Below are 22634 nucleotides of genomic sequence, written 5' to 3'. Positions count from 1 at the left end.
CTTTATAAATTTGGTTTTGATAAGTTTTTGTTGTGTTAGCAGTGCTTCGTCCCATCCAATGGGTGCGACCACGCACAACTTGTCATCAAAGTCCTCTAACGGAAGTCCAAGGAAACTGGCAGTTTCAAAATATGGTGATTGGTGTTAGAGGCTTTATTGCAATTGAAAAGATGGTGGGTGTCATGTGGGGACACATAGTATGCAGTACATACATTACGTATGTCGGGGTTGTTTCCTGACAAGTTAGAGTTTAATGGTTACAGTATCCAGAACGAAGTTGGGCCAGGAAAACAATGAATTTCTAGACGGAATGGCCGAACTTTGCCTTCACCAGATCAACATCCAATCGAATAAAATCGGAAAAGTATTACATTTAGCCTTTGTGGATGATGACTGATTTTTTCATTAGTAGATACGATCCCATTATTAAACCTGAAGATGCTTACCACCCTTCCCTCAAAATAGTTTACGAAGTGGTAAGTCATGCTTGTAACCGCGTCAATATACGATACAACTCCAGTTATCGCTTTGACTTTGCGAAGGCCAATTTCAAAAAATTTAATCGCGATCTATCTCTATCTAAATTTAAACAAATTAAAATCCTCGGTCTGTCAAGTTGTTCAAAAAGACGGGGTTACATAACCATTACTTACTTTTATATATGAGTGTTTATTTAATTAATGAAATGAGTTAATTGTTACATTTTAAAGTTAATGCGTCAAAGTATATCAATTGAAAGATAAAAAAGTAATAAAGAAGAATATAAAGAATGTTCTGGCAACACAGTTGCCAGATGTATACATAAATAATTTATTGTCGTGGCGCTGCCATCTCGTTTCATACATAACATTTTTCCCTCCTCTGCAAGGGCTAAGGTGGGTATCCGACATGTGCCCTTCTCTGTCTGGTTGATCGCCGTGGAATTTGAGGTATCCTACTTGTTTCGGGTGTTGTATGCGGTGTCGATGTAGGATTTTGCCCTATTGTACTATTGGCCGAAGCAAAGCCTTCAAAATTTTCCGATCCCCACGATTCGTTTTGCGCCGTTTCAGTAACCACCGGTTGCTTTATTGCTTCAGTGCTATCTACTTCAGCTGATGCCTCGGTTTCATTAGTGTTGTCTTCGGTTGACAGCCTCGCCTTGTAATAATCAACTTCCCGAGCTGTTTTATCAGGTCCAACCGGGGCTTTGCGTATTTGGTCCACATGCCGTTTTACACTTTTCCCATTGAAGAGTATTTCATAGTGCAGATCACCTAGACGTGCGTTTATGATTCCCCTGAGCCACCTACAAATTCGTAGATTTCCAGACAAAAAGTAAATATTTTGATTTGGTTCAAACTCTCTAATAGTTTTCTTGGACTTTACGCATTGCTTCTCTTCTACCTTCTTTGAAATTTCCTCTGGTCGAATCAGATTCAACTTTGTGCGCAACTGTCGCCCCATAAATAGTAGTGCTGGTGCTGACCCTGTGGTTGCATGCGGTGCATTTTTGTATTGCCTCAAAAATTCATTCAAATTTGTCTTTAATGAACTACTCGTAGTACCCATCGCTTTCAATGCATTCTTGACTGTTTGTACACTACGCTCTGGTTGTCCGTTAGATGCTGGGTGATACGGCGCTGAATATTTGTGATATTTAACACCAACTGCTGTCAGAAAGTTGTTAAATTCTGCAGAAGTGAAATTTGTTCCATTATCAGAAACGACAGTTAGCGACACGCCGTAAGCCGCAAACACTTCGTCCAACAACGCAATTGTCGCCGTTGCTGTTATAGATTTAGTAACTCTCACTTCTAACCACTTACTATATGCGTCCGAGATTACCAGCAACATCGCTCCCTCGAAAGGTCCCGCATAGTCGATACGAATACGTTCCCATGGTCCCTTGGGGTATTCCCAATGATGATCCCCACTTTTTGCCGGTTTGTTTGCTTGTCTTGCACATGCATCACATTGGTTCGCAATATTCTCGATATCATTGTCTATGCCCGGCCAGTATATGAATGAGCGAGCAATCCCTTTCATCTTAACAATTCCTATATGCCCCATGTGTAAATTGTCAAGCAGTTTGTTTCGATATTTTGGTGGAATAACAACACGATGTTCGAACGTCAAACATCCGGAGGACAACTTATAATTGACTTCTGGGGATTTGTACCCTGCCCTTTTCAAGCACTGGCCACTTTCCAGTAGTTTAATTATTTTACCCATTCGTTCATCTTTTCTAGACTCTCTTGCTATGGGTTCTGAACTTAGTGGTAATTGGTTGATTTGGCGAATCATGAAGTCGTCGAACTCATCATATTCGTCTAGATTGGTCATGGCTGTCTGTTGCAACTGCTTAATTTGTAAAGATTTCGGTGGCTGAAAGTGGGCGCGTGAAAAATAGTCGGCATTCGCGTTCGCCTTTGAGCTCTTGTACACTACCTCGAAATCAAATCTGCTTAAAAAGTCTGCGTAGTTCGCCATTCTACTTATGCATAATACTGGAAGCGATTTGTCAGGTTGTAATATCTGTGACAATGGCTTATGATGGGTGATTAGTGTCCAATGACGCGCGTATAAATATTTTAAAAATTTCTGAACCGCCCACACAATTGCCAATGTCTCTTTGTCAATCTGTGGATAGCGTTGTTCTGTAGCATTCAATGTTCGACTTGCGTATGCAATTGGTCGTTCGGTCCCGTTCTCTAAACGGTGTGAAAGCACGGCTCCTAGTCCTGTTGGACTCGCGTCTTGTGCCAGTAGTACAGGTAGTGTTGGGTCGTATGGCATCAACACTTGAGGTGAAACCAACGTCTCTTTCAATAGGGCAAACGCTGCGTTTGCCTCCTTGGTCCAGTAAAATTTCTCTCTTTTCAGCATATCCCGCAATGGCCGTGCACTTGTGGCCAAATCTGGAATAAATGCGCTATAATACGTGGTTTTTCCTAAAAACAGCTGTAACTCTTCGAAAGTCGTTGGCTTGGGAGCGTTTATTCCGCTTCAATGTGTTTTTCGGATTTATGTATGCCCTGCTCGTCGATGCGGTGGCCAAGAAACTCCACCGATGGTGTCGCAAAGAAACACTTTGACTTGTTCAAATGCAAACCATGTGATTTAATGCGATTTAGTGTCGTTTCCAAAACTATCAGTAGCTGCTCGAAGTTTTCAGCAAACACCAAGATATCATCAAAAAAATTTAAAACATTTGGGACTCCCTGTAACACAGTCTCCATTTTTCTTTGCCAGATAGCTGGAATATTTGCTGCTCCATATACCGCACGAGTAGGTCGTATTAACCCATGCGTCACTGTATTTAATGTCAATACATGCGCAAACTCATCTTCAATTGTTAAATGCGTATATGCATCTGTTATATCTAAGTGACAAAATATTGTAGCGTTTTTCATTTTATTAAACAAATCTTCTGCTTTTGGAATCGGGTGTTCGTCGATGATCATTTTTGGATTGACAGTTGGCTTATAATTACCGGTAATGCGAATACCCCCATTCTTTTTTGCTACTACGTGTGTTGTTGAGGCCCATTCTGAATGCTCCACTCTCTTGTAAAAACCTGACTGAATTTTACGATCTATTTCCTGGGCATACTCCTCTCTCAGTGCCATCAGTACATCTCGCGCTCGTGCGAAAAGTGGTGTTGCTCCAGCTTTGAGCTTTACTTTTGCAGGTGGCCCACTCAACTTCCCAGCTGTCGTACTGAAGATGTCCTCAAAATGTGTAATGAGATGTTGCAGTCGGGTTTGTTGGTTTATTGATTGTTTTGGTGCTGTTGAATTTATAGTATTGATTCGGTTAGACGATGAAAACAGTTCAGTGAAGTTTCTTTCTCGTGCGAATTGCGATACCCATTCTCGGCCGCAAAGTGTATCACAATCTCTTTGAACGACATACAAATTAAGTCGTCGTGAAGTTTTCCCCATTGTTACAGTTACTACGACCCGTCCAATGCAGTTCATCTTGTGGCCCGTGTAGCTTGTAAATCGTCGATCTGTCTTTAACAACCTAAAATTTGGTTTAATCGAACGCAACGTTTTGCAATTCATTACTGCACATGGTGCACCCGTATCTAATTCCATCTGATTTTGTTTCCCATCTATATATATAGGAACATTTTTTCTATCTACTGCATTGCATGATTCACATTCATCCTCTGAAATCTGATCTAATTTGGTTTTACACACTTTGGCGATTTGGCCCACTCTTCCACATGCAAAGCATTTGGAATTGTTAAATTTGCAGTCTTTTCTAAGGTGCTGCCTGTAGGGTTCTTATTTTTATTTAACTTTGTGTTTAAGTTACTTTGAAATTTGTATTTTAATATGTTTCATCAATATTTTAATTTTCAGTTTTGATATTTTAATTTTCAAAAATTGTCAGTTGGATTCAATTTTTACCTTCAAGAAGTTATACTCTTTATATGTGAATATTCTTAATAAAAATATAAATAATAAAACAGGATACTACAATTGGCAAACCTGCCAGGAGGATTTAACTAAACATCAACCTTTAAACAAAAAAGAATGTGATATTTTAAATATTTATTGTACGCATAAAAATTTACTACCCCAAACAAACATAATTTATTAGTGCGCCTAAAATCAGGCAGAAATTCGAACAAACCAAAGATTAGTGTGACCATCAGTTCAAATTCAGTTCTAAAATTTTTGAATTTACAATATATAATTTTTATCAGTTACACCATATTGTTGAACGACAATTGGCAATAAACATTTAAACTAGAATTACAAAACAAAAGCAATTTCAAAGCAGAAATTATAGAAGAAAGGAATATTTAAAAAAAAAATATTGGTTTTGGCGTAAAACTACATAAATCCGAAAATTTCAACAATAGCAGCTCAAAATTAAACAACAACAAGTACAAACAAATAGCCCAGCAGCACCGACAACAACACATCAATTCAAGAAGAGCTTTCAACAACTCATGTTTTAATTAAAAGTACATGAATTGCAATAGACCAAATGCAAATTCGTTCAAATCCAGAAATAGATTTCCAAAAGTGACTTACCGATAACTTAAAAAAACCGAAAAGTGCGCTGAGTTTAACACAACACCGTCAGCCGTCAACACAGCTCCATAAAGAGAACGTAAGTTACAACAATAACAACAATAACGATAGATATAACAAGCAACAACAAATCAAAATAAGGAAGAAATGGTGAGCTGTTATTCAGAACTATGTATATAAATTTTGATATATTTTAAATATATATATAACTATATTAGTTAAGGTTTATCTGAAATTAAAATTTAATACATTTTAAATAATTGTAAACTCTTTCTTCTGGAGATTTAAAAGAATATTTTGCATTTAATAACGTTGAGTTTTGAACGTTATTTTAAAAAATTAATTTTTTGATTTTTGAGATTCCATTTCAATTATGCTTCGCACGCCACCAAACGACAGAAACACGTCTACCAACACATCGGGTTAACGATTCACTTATTGATTTAGAAGGTGTTTCTTCGCAAAATGATCTAATAAATCCATATGCGAACGAAAACAATAACGAAATTTTTTCCACTTCAGTGAAACTTCCTCAGTTTTGGACAAGTTGTCCTGAGGCATGGTTCATACATGCTGAAATGCAGTTCAATACTAAAAAAATTACTCAAGAAACGACCAAATATGAGTATATTATTACTGCATTACCTCAGGATGTCATAATGACGATTTTGGATTTTATTCAAAATCCACCGGAAATAAATAAATATTCTGCATTAAAACAAACTTTGATCGAAAGACATTCCTTAAGTGAGAATGCAAAATTAGATAAAGTGTTGTCTGATTCTGAAATGGGTGATCGCAAGCCTTCAGAATTTTACCGATCTTTAGTTCTACTTTCTGGTTCTAATTTTAGCCAAGAAATGTTAAAGAAACTTTGGATGCGAAAATTACCCAAAAACTTGAATGTAATTTTAACAAGTTCGAATTTCAATGACATAAATGATCTAACTAAATTAGCTGATAACGTTTGGGAAGTTATCAGTAAAAATGAAATTGCTTTGATAAACAGTTCTCAAAATTCTAAAGGCGAAAATTCTATTATTACTAATTTGGTTAAGACAACATCTTTAATTTGTGAAAATTTTCAAAAATTATCTTTGGAATTAAGTGAAATTAAAAAAGAAATTAGTCAGAATTATTCAAGATCACGTTCAACAAGTAGAAATAGTTTTAGAAGTCCTGTTAGATATCGTTCGAAATCTCGTGATAATCCCAACTGGTTATGTAGATATCATTACAAATTCGGAAATAAAGCTAGGAGATGTGAGGAACCATGCGCGTTTGTAAAAAATAGTAATCCAACAAACTAAAATGTTCCGTTGTTGCAGCGACAAATAACGGAATTTCAGAAATATCAACTCGTCGCTTATTTATATTTGACAAAGAAAACAGGTTAAAATTTTTGATTGATAGTGGGGCAGAAATTTCTGTGCTTCCAGCTTCGAAATTCTCGTGTACAAAAAAAAAATCATCAGATATTATTTTAACAGCAGCCAATGGTTCAACGATTTTTACATATGGAAAAAAACTTGTAAATGTTAATTTAGGTTTAAGACGGGAATTTCCTTTTGTGTTTTTGATAGCTGATATAGCAAAGCCGATTATAGGTGCAGATTTTTTATGCAAATATGGACTACTTATTGATATTAAAAACAAATGTTTAATAGATCCATTAACAAATTTATCAGTTAACACAATTTCGTACTATTGTAACATCTCTCTTCCAAAAATGTTTTCAGTAGAAAATCAATACACAAAATTGTTGAAAGAATTTTCTTCTCTTATAGAAGAGCCAAACTATTCAAAACCAGTTAAACACGCCACAGTTCATAGACTTGTTACAGAAGGCAATCTTCCTTTCTCAAAGCCCAGACGTCTAGACCCAATCAAATTTAAGGTAGCTAAAGCTGAATTTGATTTTCTTGTAAAAACTGGAATTTGTAGATCATAAAATTCTTCTGTAGCTTCACCACTTCATTTAGTACCAAAAAAGGAAAGTAATGATTGGCGTCCCTGTGGTGATTTTAGACGACTTAATACTGTTACTGTTCCTGACCGCTATCCTTTACCACATATTCAGGATTTTAATATTAATCTAAGAAATAAAAAGATATTTTCAAAATTAGATCTTGTTAGAGCGTGTCATCAAATTCCAATGGCAGAAGAAGATATTTATAAAACGGCGATTACTACTCCTTTTGGCATGTTTGAGTTCATTCGAATGCCTTTTGGTTTGAGGAACTCAGCACAAACTTTTCAAAGATTCATCAATGAAGTTGTAAATGAATTAGATTTTGTTTACGCGTACATTGATGATATTTTAGTTGCTAGCGAGAGTGAAGAGCAACATATTAAAGATCTCCGTATACTTTTTGAACGTTTGTGTGAATATGGTTTGAATGTGAAACCAAATAAATGCATTTTTGGTGTTACTAGAATTGATTTTCTAGGACATAGTATTTCTGAATTAGGAATGCGGCCATCGGAAAATAGAATAAAAGCTATTCGAGATTTTGAACTACCAAAATCCATTAAACAAACTCAAAAGTTTATTGGTATGGTTAACTATTACCATAGATATATTTCACAATTAGCCGAATTTACTGGAGTTATATATGATTTAATTAATAAAACAAGTAAAAACCGAGACAAAACTCTAGTTTGGGATGATAAATCTATTAAAGCGTTTGAATGCATTAAAGACAAGTTTGCATCTAAGGTCTTGTTAAATCATTTTAGCAAAGATGCAAAATTAACTTTAACTGTAGATGCATCCAATACGGCAGTCGGTGGTGTTCTACAACAAAATTTCAACAATAAGTCTGAACCTCTCGCATTCTATTCGAAGAAACTTTCACCATCTGAAATGAAATATAGTGCTTTTGATAGAGAGCTATTAGCAATTTATCTTAATATTAAACATTTTCGATATCTATTAGAAGGAAGAGAATTCACTGTATTTACTGATCACAAGCCCTTAGTTTTTGCTCTAAATTCAAAAACTGAACGTAGTCTACGACAAACCAGACATCTTGAATTTATTGCACAATTTACAAATGATATTCAGCATATTACTGGACAAGCAAATGTAGTAGCCGATACTTTATCTAGGGCATTTGAAATAGAAGCAATTCAAAATTCAGAACTTAATTTTAAAATTTTAGAAAAGGAACAGCAACAAGATGATGAGCTAAACAATCTTGTATCTCAACAATCATTTCAAAATTTAAAATTAGTTAAAATTCCTGTTTTAAATTTCAATATATGGTGTGAATCATCCGGAGATTGTCCTAGACCGTTCGTTCCAAATAATTTACGCAAAACAGTATTTGATAAGTTATATGGGATAGTGCATCCGGGTACTAAAGCCACTCGCCGTCTAATTATAAAAAAATATTTTTGGCCAAACATGAATAAAGAAATTAATAGATGGTCCAAGGAATGTATTAGTTGTCAAAAATCTAAAGTTTATCGACATACGAAGTCACCAGTTAGTAAAATTTCAATACCGAACAAAAGATTCGAACATATTCATTTAGATATTGTAGGACCTTTACCTATTTCAAAGGGACATCGCTATATTTTGACTATTATCGATAGATTCACACGTTGGCCAGAAGCATACGGATTAAGGGAAATTTCTGCAGAAACAATTGCAAATAAATTTTTATGTGAATATATATCTCGGTTTGGTGTACCTCTAGAAATAACTACTGATCAGGGTGCTCAATTTACTTCAAAATTGTTTACAGAATTAACAAAGTTATTAGGTAGTCATCAAATTACAACGTCAGCTTATCATCCTCAAGCGAATGGCATGGTAGAGCGATTTCATAGGCAATTGAAATCTTCTTTAATGGCTACAAATGGAACCAGAAATTGGTATGGAGAGCTACCTCTAATACTGTTAGGTTTGCGATCAACATTTAAAGAAGATATTTCGGCTACACCGGCTGAAATGGTTCTTGAACAAAATTTAAGATTACCCGGTGAACTTATTGTTCCAACATCTGAAAATTCATCATCAAATGAAATTTTGGGTAAATTACGTGAAAAATTTAGAAATGTTCATTCGAGTTTAAATCATCATAAGTGTAATGTTGGTTTTTATGTTCCGAAAGATTTGCAAACATGTAAATTTGTTTTTGTTCGTTTAATTAATAAGCGTTCTTTACAACAACCGTATGAAGGTCCATACAAGATACTTGAAAAAAACAAGAAGTATTTTAAAATAGAAATTGATAATGAGATCAAAACTATCCCGATTGACAGGCTAAAACCAGCGATTATTGAAAGGTTACCTAACAACTCTAACACTCATCACAATAACATTAAAACAAAGAAGAAAGTCACATTTAATTTATTTAATGTTAATTCTCTGGAAGGGGGAGTAATGTAGGGTTCTTATTTTTATTTAACTTTGTGTTTAAGTTACTTTGAAATTTGTATTTTAATATGTTTCATCAATATTTTAATTTTCAGTTTTGATATTTTAATTTTCAAAAATTGTCAGTTGGATTCAATTTTTACCTTCAAGAAGTTATACTCTTTATATGTGAATATTCTTAATAAAAATATAAATAATAAAAAAGGATACTACACTGCCCCCCACATCCGTAACAATTTGACCCTTTCTTTTTGCCCTCTGCGTCGGTTCTTCGCAACTCGGGTTTTTCGAATTTGTATTTCTTTTTGTTTTAACTGGTGCGTATCCCAGTTTATACGTTGGCTCGCTTGTTTGTATCACTTCTGTGCACTTTAGGTCTGTTGTGGTGTTTTGTGTTAATTCGATTGTATGCGCAATTTCGTATGCTTAAGCAAAATTTTTTGGGGTCTTTGCAATAACTTCATTACAAATAACTCGTGATTCTACGCCATACAACAATTGCTCTAGTAGCATTATATCTAAGAATTCTCCATACTCACAGTGTACAGCCGCTTTTCTTAACCGAAGTGCGAACTTGCAAATCGGCTCTCCATTTTCTTGTTTTTTTGCCGGAACTTGATACTTTCTGCATACTTATTCCTACAGCCATCGAAATCGCGAATCAAGATATTTTTTATTTCGCTGTAGTTGAGCGAGTCTGGTGTTTTTGGGCTAACAAGAATTTTTAGCGCTGTATTAAGCTCTGCCCCCATGTGTACACGTACGAATTTGTGCTGTTCCGCTTCTGGAACCTTGCTCAACTGTAATGCCCAATCTACACGTGTGTAATAATCCTGTACTGAGGATTTATCTTCCGATTGGTATTCCGTAATACTAAACGGTGGCGGTTTGGGTGACAACGAACGATTTACATTTGTATTTGCCGCAGCATTCTGTGCAGCCTCCTCCACAGCTCCTCGGATTGCTCCTGCCAGCGCATCCAACACTGTTTTTAAATCCTCCGGTGTAAGGCTCATTTTTAAATACACTTCTGACACCACTTTTATATATGAGTGTTTATTTAATTAATGAAATGGGTTAATTGTTACATTTTAAAGTTAATGCGTCAAAGTATATCAATTGAAAGATAAAAAGTAATAAAGAAGAAGATAAAGAATGTTCTGGCAACACAGTTGCCAGATGTATATATAAATAATTTTTGTCTTGGCGCTGCCATCTCGTTTCATACATAACACTTACAGTACTTGATTCTTCGTCATAAGTATTTTCAATTGAACAAAAAGTGTTACAAAGCTTATCTTTGCAAAATGAAAAGAAATATAATTTGCAATCCGAAGGCATTTTACGGATTCGTAAACTCTAAACGCGGGGTGAAAGGATTTCCATCACACATGAAGTTCCAGGATAATATTTCCAGCGTTGATTAAGCCGGCGATGCTTCTCAAATCAACTATCACCAATTTACTGGAATTTACCACTCACGTTTCTCATGGATTTAGAAAAAGCCTTCACACCGATGTAATTGACACCGATTCTAGCAAAGGTGTCGACAAAGTGTCACATCCATTACTTATTTATAAGCTCGGTCAACTTGGTTTTCAACCCCGTCTAAAATGTGGATTTCTTCGTATCTTGGTAATCGTACGCAAAAAGTAATCTTTAAAAATACACTTTCTGACGATGTAAAACTTTTCAAATCATACGCGTCTATTGAGGAACATTCCTTGCTTGAGACGTATTTAAATCACTTGGTGACCTGGTGCAATGCATATTATAATCCGCTCAATCTTAAAAAAATGTAAGGTCATGTGTTTTATCTCGGAGAATTTCGCCACCAGCTTCGTATACAATTAACAACTATAGTCTAGAAATTGTAAATAATTTTGTTGACTTAGGAGGCACGATGGATTCCAAACATAGTTTCAACCGTTATATCAATGCTGCAGTGAAGAATTTAACGACCCTTACGTAACTAAAGCACTTTTTACAAAATTCGTTAGGTCAATATTAGAATTTGGCTCAGTAATCTGGAATCCGCGTAATCAGACAGACAGACTCTTTATATAATCTTCCACCTTATACTGATCGATTACAGCTTATCAATCTTCCAACTCTTGCTAGTCGAAGGGAAATGATTGGAGTAATATTTATGACAAAACTATTAAATGGATCAATCTCCAGCCCATTCCTTCTGAACGAAATGAGCTTTTGTGTTCCCTCTCGGACTTCGAGACACTTAAAACTTCTTCTGCTGAAACAATTTAGAACGAATTTCGAACTAAATGAACCTTTTCGGTGTTTATGCCAAGATTATAACTCTCACCCAAACACATTTGATAGCTCGGACTCCCTGTTTTCTATAAAAAAGACTGTTCTCACCACTCTTAAAAATTAATGTATAAAACGCTTGCTTCTGTTGTCTTTAAGCCTTACGCTTGCCTGATGATATCTCTTCTGTTGCTGAGCAGTCTCAGATCGTCGCTTGACAAACCGCTGTCCATCAAAGATTCGGCAAAAAACAAAGAAAAAAGTTATATATATATTGTGGAGATTTAAACCACGTTTTAATTTATAAAAACTTTAAAATATATTTATTAATACGCCTTAATGTATGCGTCTATTTTATTTTTCACAACCATGAAAATTTTTGAAAATTGAAAAATCAATATTGAAAATTAAAATATTGACAATACATTTAAAAATTACAAAGTTCAAAGTAACTAAAATACAAAGTTAAATAAAAATAATAAGAACCCTACATTACTCCCCCTTCAAGAAAATTTAACATTAAACAAATTGAACGTAACTCTCTTTTTATGTAAATTCTTGGTGTTGTTTGTGTCTGTCGTTTCAATTATTGCAGGTTTTAATCTATCAATATGAATAGTTTTAATATTATTATCTATTTCAAGTTTAAAACATTTTTGGTCTTTTTCCACAATTTTGTAAGGTCCTTCATATGGTTGTTGTAATGAATGTTTATTAATGACTCTAACAAATGCAAATTTACAACTTTGAACATCTTTTGAAACGTAAATTCCAGTATCAGAATCTTTATGATGACTTAAATTTGATCTAACATTTCGAAAATGTTCACGTAAATTAGTTAAAATTTCAGTTGATGAGAAATTTTTAGCTGATGGCACAACAAGTTCCCCTGCCAAACGTAAATTCTGACCGAAAACCATTTCCGCTGGTGTAGCCGAAATATCTTCTTTGTAAATAGATCGCAAACCAAGTAATATGACCGGTTACTCGTCATACCAATTATTTGTGTCCTCTCTAGCTATTAAAGCAGTATTTAATTGTCTATGAAACCTTTCAACCATACCATTCCCTTGAGGGTGATATGCGGATGTTGTAATTTGGTGACTACCAAGTAATTTAGTTAACTCTGAAAACAATTTCGATGTAAATTGGCTTCCTTGATCAGTTGTTATCTTTACCGAGAAATATATTCTCTAAAAAACTTATTTGCAATTATAGTTGCTGAAATATGTTTTAATGCATATGCCTCAGGCCAACGGGTAAATCTTTCAATAATCGTTAAAATATAGCGATGTCCTTTTGAAATAGGTAATGGTCCAACTATATCTAAATGGATGTGTTCAAATCTATTCTTGGGAATTTGAATTTTGACAAGAGGGGATTTTGTATGACGATAAACTTTAGATTTTTGACAATTAAGACACTCTTTTGACCAAATATTAATATCCTTATTCATATTAGGCCAATAATATTTTTTAACTATGAGCCGTCGTGTAGCTCTTGTACCCGGATATCCTATTCCATGTAAAATATCAAATACTGTGTTTCGCAAATTACTCGGTACAAATGGCCTAGGAGTTTCTCCTGAAATTTCACACCAAATATTAAAATTTAAAATGGGAATACTAATTAGTTTTAAATTTAGATATTGAGAATCAGATACAAGTTGATTTAAGTCATCATCTTTTTGTTGTTAAGTTTGTAAAATTTTAAAATTCAGTTCTGTATTATATATTGCATTGACCTCAGAAGCTTAAGATAGCGTATCTGCTACAACATTGGATTCTCCTTTAATTTATTGTATGTCATCAGTAAATTGTGCTATAAATTCCTAGTGTCTCGTTTGTCTAGGACTTCGTTCTGTTTTTGAATTTAAAGCAGTAGTCAAAGGCTTATGGTCCGTATAAACTGTAAATTGTCGTCCTTCCAAAAGATATCTAAAAATTTTTATATTTAAGTAAATCGCCAATAACTCCCTATCAAAAGCACTATATTTAATTTCAGTTGGAGAAAGTTTTTTAGAAAAGAATGCAATGTGCTCAATTTTATTATTGTAATTTTGTTGTATAACGCCCCCAATCGCTGTGTTAGAAGCATCTACTGTTAAAGATAATTTAGCATCTTTGTTAAAATGATTTAACAATATCGTAGATGCAAATTTATCTTTAATGCATTCAAAAGCTTCATTCGTATTCTCGTCCATTACACAAGTTTTGTCACGTTTCTTACTTACTTTGTTAATTAGATCATAAATTTGGTTTGTAAATTCTGCTAGTTTTGGAATGTATCTATGATAATAATTTACCATACCAATAAATTTCTGTGCCTGCTTAACTGATTTTGGACGTTCGAAATTGCGAATAGCTGATACCTTTTCATCAGAAGGTCGAATACCTGTTCCAGAAATGTTATGTCCTAAAAAATCTACATTTTTTACACCAAAAGTACATTTACTTGGTTTAATGTTTAAACCGTACTCTGTAAGGCGTTGAAAAATGATACGTAAATCTTTTAAATGTTGTTCTTCGTCTTTACTTGCAATAAGTAAGTCGTCAAAGTAAACATATACAAAATCTAAGTCACCTACTACCTCATTTATGAATCTTTGAAAGGTTTGTGCAGAATTTCTAAGTCCGAAAGGCATTCTCATGAATTCAAACATACCGAAAGGAGTTGTAATAGCAGTTTTATAAATATCTTCTTCAGCCATAGGAATTTGGTGATATGCCCTAACTAAATCTAATTTTGAAAATATATTTTTATTATGAAGGTTTATATTAAAATCCTGAATGTGAGGTAAGGGATAACGATCGGGAACAGTTACAATATTTAATCTTCTAAAATCACCACATGGACGCCAATCATTCAACTCTTTTTTAGGTACAAGGTGAAGTGGCGATGCTACTGAAGAATTTGAAGGCCGACAAATGCCTGTTTTAACTAAGAAATCAAACTCCGTTTTGTATTTTACCGGATCTAAGCGCATGGGCTTAGAAAATGGAAGACTACCTTCTGTTACAAGTCGATGTACTGTTGTATGTTTAACAGGTTTATTATAATCTGGCTCTGAAATAAGTGACGGAAACTCTTTTAATAATTTTGTAAATTTATTGTCATCCACAAATAATTTAGGTAATGGAATATCACAAAAGTAGGATACTGTATTAACTGAGAGATTGGTTAATGGATCTACTAAACGTTTATGTTTAATGTCTATAAGAAGACCATATTTACAAAGAAAATCAGCACCAATTATTGGCTTGGCTATATCCGCAATCAAAAATGTAAAGGGAAATTCACGCCTTAAACCTAAATTTACGTTTAAAAGCCCTTTCACGTAAGTGGCAATTGGTGAGCCATTAGCTGCAGTGAGAATTATGTCAACGTTTCGTATGAGGAAATTTGGACGCGGGTAATACCGAAATTTCTGCTCCACTATCAATTAAACAATTTTGTTTGTTTTCTCTATCAAAAATAAATAAGCGACGCGTCGGAAATTCTAAATTTCCATTGTTCGTCGCTGCAACAAGGGAAGAATTTAGTTTGTTGAATCTTTGTCTTTTGTTATAAGAACAACGTTATTCACAACTTCTAGCATTATTTCCAAATTTGTAGTGAAATCTGCACAACCAATTTGGATTATTATGCGAGTTAGAACGACGCCTAAAAGAATTTCTAAAATTGTTCCTAGAAGTAGAACGGGACCTATATTGGTTCCGATACATTTCTGTTTTAATTTCAGCTAACTCCAAAGAAAGTTTCTGAAAATTTTCACACATCAAAGAGGTGGTTTTAACTAGATTTTTAACAACAGAATTTTGAACTTTTGTATCTGAATTTGTATTTACTGAGAAAACTTCGTTTTTATTCATAACTTCAAAAATGTTTTCTGCTAATTTTGTTAACTCATTAATATTATCACAACTTGAGCTAGCCAAAATGACATTTAAATTTTTGGGAAGTTTTCTCAACCAAATTCTCTTTAAAATATTTTCACTAAAATTTGAACCCGCTAACAAAATTAATGACCGATAAAACTCAGAGGGCTTTCGATCACCCATTTCTGAATCACTCAAAATTTGGTCTAGCTTTGAATTTTCACTAAGCGAATGTCTTTCTATCAAAACTTTTTTAAGTCACTAAACTTGTTAGTAAGGGGAGGATTTTGAATAAAATCTAAAATTGTTATTATTACTTCTTGTGGAAGTGCTGTTATAATGTGTTCGTATTTGGTATTCTCTTGGGTTATATTTTTGGTGCTAAATTGTGTTTCCGCATGTATAAACCACGCTTCTGGACAACTAGTCCAAAATTGTGGAAGTTTGACTGATATTGCTGAAATTTCGTTTTGATTGTAATTATCATACGGATTTGTAATATTTTCTTGTAAAGTGTCATTTGGTATATTTATAAATGAATCATTTAGATTATTAGAAAGTGTAGATGTTTGTGTATTCTGTTTTGGTAAACGAAACATGTTGAAAAACTTGAAAAAGAGAGTTCACAAACAAAACCGTAAAATAAACCAGTAATTATGTTATGAATTTCGAAAAATGTATCAAATAAATAATTTAACGAGAGAGTTTACAATAAATATAAAATATATCTATATATCAGTATACTTACATATATAAAATATATTCACACACAAAAACAAAATAGATATGACTCCTCACCAAAATTATTGTTACAATGCAGGAAAATGACGTCGTTTTTAAAAAATACTTGATTCGGATATTCTTTCTGCTGCTGCAACCGATGTTTATGCAATAGCTTTTGCTTGTTTTGCTGCTCAATCGTTGAAGTCAATTTCAGCTGTGTTTATGCACTGGCTTTGATGAAGGGGTAGATGGGTGTAATATGGATAAGAACTATTATAGACGCCGCTTAAATGTGGCTCCAAACAAATATGTATAGTATACGTTCATAAATTGTATACCAAAGGATTTCAAGTTTGATAGTAGTTTTTCATTAGCTCGTTATTGCTGTTACTGTACATTTGTGGTTTAACCCAAAAGTGCCGCTGCGTTTTAGCAAGCACATGCACGTTTCGCTAGTTGACAGCCTGGAATTTTTAATTAGTGCTCATTAAGCTTTGGTAATAAAATTTACGCAATCACTGCTTCTTTAAGTTGCCGCGCCTCCTTCGATGTTCTATGACGATCTTAAGCAATTAGGGGTTTTGAACTGATTTCCTTTCGACAAATCGCCGCCAAATTGAGGTCGCTATTGTCGTCATCATACGCCAAACAGCTTGTGGTTGGCGTGATTGGAGACGCGCAGAGTATGCTACGTTTCGCAGAATATGAACACTTTTGTTGGTGTGCTTTGCTGTTAGCTATTGTTTATCTAGAAAGGGACGCCCACTCACACAATTTGGGTGCTATTAACTTTTTAAGAACTTGTGCACTTGAGAATTTTTTTTGTAATAAGTTTTCTATCGATAAAACAAGCTTTTAAAACTCGTATGTTCTTTTTAAGCTGCATTTTTCTACACCCCTTAAAGATATGTGCCTTTCTTAATTTCTTATTGTAAAGGCATTCAGTTTCTTTATATTCTGTTCATTTCACAGCTTCCTTGTGCACTTCACTGCGTAAGCACATTCTATTCGCTTGATTTTCTTATTATTTTTACAGACAATCTTATAAACTAAATATATCAAGCGACATTATTGTTGTTGAGTTTGTGCATCGCTAAGATGTTTTGTCTTGTCGAAATTTACATTGATGTTAGTGGCTTGCGTTTCTCTTCGCGTTCACGTTGCTTCTCTAATTGAGCTAATTTTAATTACTCTTCTTTTTACCTTTCAAGTTGCACACAAACCAATTTTTTAAATAGGCAGAGATCGCCAATGTGGAGATTTAAAACACGTTTTAATTTGAAAAAACTTTAAACTATATTTATTAATACGCCTTAATGTATGCGTCTATTTTATTTTTTTATTTTTCACAACGATGAAAATTTTTGAAAATTGAAAAATCAATATTGAAAAATAAAATATTGATATTACATTTAAAAATTACAAAGTTCACAGTAACTAAAATACAAAGTTAAATAAAAATAATAAGAACCCTACATATATATATATGTAAATCGATCGCGTGAACAGGATTAGCCTGGTTCCATTTGGCCACTTGAGGGCAGCGACCTGCCACAACGTCCATTAAAAAAATACTCGTGTCTCCCTTGTAATGTGCTTTCTTCTGCAAGAGTAGGATATTGTATATTGATAGCCGGGTTCATCGGGCGCGTTCTGGCAAAGGCGTTTGCCGATTCTGTGTGGATAAAACGGCTGTATTGGCAGGGGACGGATCTCATCATAGTGCTTATGGAGGTGTTCCCTTAATTCTCTTAGAGGCGGGGCTAGATCAAGCAGTTGTTTGCTAAGGTGTTTTGTCCCCGGATTCCAACATTGGCTAACGCTAAAGCTCCTTCGCTAAAAATATCTAAAACACTAACAAGTGCAGAAAAGTTATGAAACATGTAGTATCATATAGTCGAAAGAAATAACAGCCAAACTCCTACACCTTTTAATAGCACTTAGTTTTAGCGTTAGCCAATGTTGGAATTCGGGGGCTGATTTGTGACAACAAATGACAACCAAATGGATCGGCTGCATGTTAACTTGCAGGAAGATTATATCACAATGGGGATTGTAAGAGGCCACGAAATCAGTGGACAGGGGCACGCCGCAGGGAGGGGTGCTATCACCTCTGCTGTGGACGCTGGTCATCAACCAACTGCTCAGGCGATTCGATGAGGGACCCGTAAACCTTACGGCTTACGCAGATGACGTTGCAATCGTCATAAGTAGAAAGTGCCTTCCAACGATTAGCTCTTTGATGGATCAGGCGCTTCGGGGTATTCATACCTGGGCATCTAATGTCGGGTTGAAAGTCAACGCGGATAAGACGGATATGGTCTTGTTTACAAACAGGGACAAGGTCGCAAATTGGGCCAGGCCTAAGGTAGTAGGGGTGACTCTACAGGAGAAACCTTGCACAAAATATCTAGGAATCATCCTAGACAGTAAGCTGTCATGGAAGCTCAACGTGGAGGAGAGGGTGAAGAAGGCTTCAACGGCACTTTATGCATATAAAAGAATGCTGGGGTGTACGTAGGGCTTATCGCCATATCTTTCTCATTGGGTTTTTACAGCGATTGTAAGTCCTATTCTATACTATGGAGTTCTTGTTTGGTGGAAAGCCACACAAAAAACAACCTACCTAAAAAAATTAGAGGGGTATGCAGATTATCAATGCTTAGCATTACGAGAGCCCTGAAAACAACCCCGACGGCTGCCCTGTATGCCATTCTGCACATTCCACCTGTAGGGCTGGTAGCAAAGAACATAGCGTTAACAACTGCAACCAGGCTCAGTGCCTCGGGGAGCTTGACCTCCGAGCATACGGCCATAGTAGTATAGCGTCATCAATCACAAGTCGAACATACTACCTGATTCCCTATCTGCGCTTCGAGGGAGATCATAAGGCCACAATAGAGGTGGGCGGTTGGTGCAAGGGTGCTCAAATGGCGGACGAGGCGATACATGTGTACACAGATGGTTCCAAAGTAGTGGAAGGATTAGGGTCTGCGGTATACTGTGCTGATCCGGAAATAAACAGATCCTACAGGTTGCCGGATTACTGTAGCGTTTTCCAAGGTGAAATATTAGCCGTAACCAAAGCAGTAGGAAACCTGGAAGATAATAGCTTAAGCTGCAACCGTGTTAACTTTTATATTGACAGTCAAGCAGCAATTAAGGCAATAATCTCGCATAGCACAGCATCTAAATGGGGAAATCGGGACAGGGAGAAGCATACAGCTATATTTGGTCCCAGGGCATATGGGAACGAAAGAGCGGATGAACTAGCTAAAAAGGGCGCATCCCTTGAAGCTTGCTCCGTAGACGTCCCAATTAGACTGAGCTAGATTAAGCGAAGACGAGAGGTGCACATGATCGACCAAGCGCGGGGCTGTAAAGTGTCGAAGATTATGTGTAGGTCTTACAACCTTAGACTAACAAAGTTGCTTCTATCATTAAAAAGAGAGGACTGTAGACTCATGACGGGTATTCTGACTGGACAATGTCTTTTGGCGTCACATGCCTTTAAATTAGGCTTGGTCAGTGATAGCAGATGTAGGAAGTGCGGGTTGGAGGAGGAAACGATGGAGCACGTTCTGTGCTCGTGCCCTGCGCGTCCCCGGCTAAAACTCCAGCTATTAGGAGTGATACAGCTGTCAGATCTAGAAGCAGCAATTGGCTTAAGTCTTAGCAAGCTTCTAGTATTCGCCACGAGGACGGAGTTATTTTATGACATAGGTCCTGGTTTTTGATATGGTTTTTCAGTTTGGTCTTTAAAACAAACTTCCGGTAACACCGCGGGCTCATTCAGTGTATTTGAAGTCCTCATGGACCGGCCAGTTCAACCTAACCTAACACCGTAACGGCATAAACTAATTGAGAGAGTTATAGACTTCTATATATCAAAATGATCTGGGCGAAAAAAGAAATTCATTTAGCCATGTCCGTCTGTCCGTAAACACGATAATTTGAGTAAATTTTGAGGTACCTTAATGATATTTGGTATGTAAGCTCCTGGGCACTCATCTCAGATCGCTATTTAAAATGAACGAAATCGCCCACTTTTTCGATAACGAAAATTTCGAAAAACCGAAAAAGTGCGATAATTCATTATGACGCAGAATAGAAAATTAGTAAAATTTTGGACAATAGGCGTTGCACCGCCCACTTTTACAAGAAGGTAATTTAAAAGTTTTGCAAGCTGTAATTTGGCAGTCGTTGAAGATATCATGATAAAATTTAGCAGGAACGTTACTCCTATTACTATATATGTATGTTCTAAATAAAAATTAGCAAAATCGGATGACGAACACGCTCACTTAAAAAAAAATTTTGTTTAAGTCAAATTTTAACAAAAAATTGAATATCTTTACAGTATATAAGTAAATTATGTCAACATTCAACTCCAGTAATGATATGGTGCAACAAAATACAAAAATAGAAGAAAATTTCAAAATGGACGTGGCTCCGTCCTTTTTCGTTTAATTTGTCTAGAATACTTTTAATGCCATAAGTCGAAAAAAATTTACCATTCCTTGTGAAATTTGGTAAGGGCATACCTTCTATGACGACAACCGTTTTCTGTGAAAATGGGCGAAATCGGTTGAACCCACGCCCAGTTTTTATACACAGTCGACAGTCTGTATTTCCGCTCGGCCGTTAACACGATAACTTGAGCAAAAATCGATATACATATGTTTAGTAAACCTAGTTCACGTACTTATCTGAACTCACTTTATCTTGGTATTAAAAATGGGCGAAATCCGACTATGACCACGCCCACTTTATCGATATCGAAAATTTCGAAAAATGAAAAAAATTCCATAATTCTATATCAAATACGAAAAAAGGATAAAATATGGTGAATTGGTTTTTTGACGGAAAATATAACTTTAGAATAAATATGGAATACTGTTCGTGGCATTATATATATAAATAAATTAGCGGTACCCGACAGATGATGTTCTGGGTATCCCTGGTCCACATTTTGGTCGATATCTCGAAAATGCCTTCAAATATACAACTAAGGGCCATTCCCTTTTAAAATCCTGATTAATATCTTTAATTCGATACCCATATCGTACAGACACATTCTAGAGTCACCCCTGGTCCACCTTTATGGCGATATCTCGAAAAGGCGTCCACCTATAGAACTAAGGCCCACTCTCTTCTAAAATACTCGGTAATACTTTTCATTTGATACCCATGTCATACAAACACATTTCAGAGTTACCCTAAGTTAATTTTCCTACATGGTGATTTTCCCCTATTTGACAAAGGATGAAGGAAAATCGTTCCAAAAACGTCACCCTTGGTCTACAATTTGGTCGATATTTCCCAAACGTAAAAACCCTCTACGAAACCCTACGAAACCAACGCAGCTAATCTTTCATCTGAGCATGTAATGTTCGGTTACACCCGAACGTAGCGTTCCTTACTTCTTTTTATTTTAAACCAAAAATAAAAATTACAAAATACGTATTTCTTTTAGAACAATTATAAAAGTTAGTTATTTAACTTTTATCTTACAAGCGAATTCCTAAATTATTAAGCAAGAGCTATTCCTAGAACAAAAATTTAAAATAAAAAAATTAAATGAAGACCGTTTCAAATTGGTCAGGGTTCTTAGAACTTATCATTTACACATACTACACCTTATTTGTATGAAAATTACTTTTTAGAACAATGCAAAAATGTAAATCCCTATCAGTTGCTTAAAAATTCTCATTAGAATGCTAACAACTTTATTGCTTTAATATGTATTTATACAATATATGTACATAATAAACTATATTTTGATTTGTTTAATTTCAGAAATGACCCACCACTCACTAATCGTACGAAAGTTACTTTAAGAGACGTTGTCATCCCAATGAGAGAATGCATTGATAATTTTAACGGCTTAACATATTTGATACTTCTTTTATCAATACTCTATTTTGTTGTGCGCTTTCTGAGGGTTATATATTTAATAACACAATATTTGGATATGAAGACATTTTATCTAAACGCTCTGCACATGGACGACGTATGTAACTAAACGCTCTTGTAAAGGTCTAATGTCGTAAATATAAGCTAGATTTGCATTAAGGATGACACGCCGAAATTTAAGAAATTAAGATTCTAAATTGTCAAGCAGTTCTATAAAGTACTTGTGGGTAAAATTTTATATTGATCTTATCTACATTGACCAGATAAAACATGTCTTATATAATACGAACAATTTCCCCCCTCCATGATGTGCAGGTCTTTGCAAAAAAGCGTAACTAGTAATTTTGTTTCCATGAAAATACGTAACGCATCTCTCTGCATAGTTTTAAGCGAAATATAAAAACTTCTTTAAAAATTATTTATCACAAT

At 35.1% G+C, this 22634-nt stretch overlaps 1 protein-coding gene across 5 annotated transcripts in view; it reads left to right on the top strand.

The window, feature by feature from the left end:
- Positions 1–22634, top strand: part of Atg9 (autophagy-related protein 9) — a 347588-nt gene that overhangs the window by 119923 nt on the left and 205031 nt on the right. For 3 of the 5 annotated variants that reach the window (XM_067782081.1, XM_067782079.1, XM_067782080.1), the window contains one exon: positions 22089–22302. The exons of 1 other annotated variant lie outside the window; for it this stretch is intronic. In XM_067782081.1, coding sequence (XP_067638182.1) covers positions 22089–22302 — 214 coding nt within the window. Of the gene's footprint in view, positions 1–4836; positions 5184–22088; positions 22303–22634 lie in introns of those variants that run through there. One more of the 5 variants, XM_067782083.1, reaches the window with a different exon arrangement.

The sequence above is a fragment of the Eurosta solidaginis genome, chromosome 4 (genome assembly GCF_040869045.1).
Source record: "Eurosta solidaginis isolate ZX-2024a chromosome 4, ASM4086904v1, whole genome shotgun sequence".
NCBI classification, from domain to species: domain Eukaryota; kingdom Metazoa; phylum Arthropoda; class Insecta; order Diptera; family Tephritidae; genus Eurosta; species Eurosta solidaginis.
Note: the sequence above shows the minus strand (reverse complement) of the source record. Positions and strands in the feature narration are given on the sequence as shown.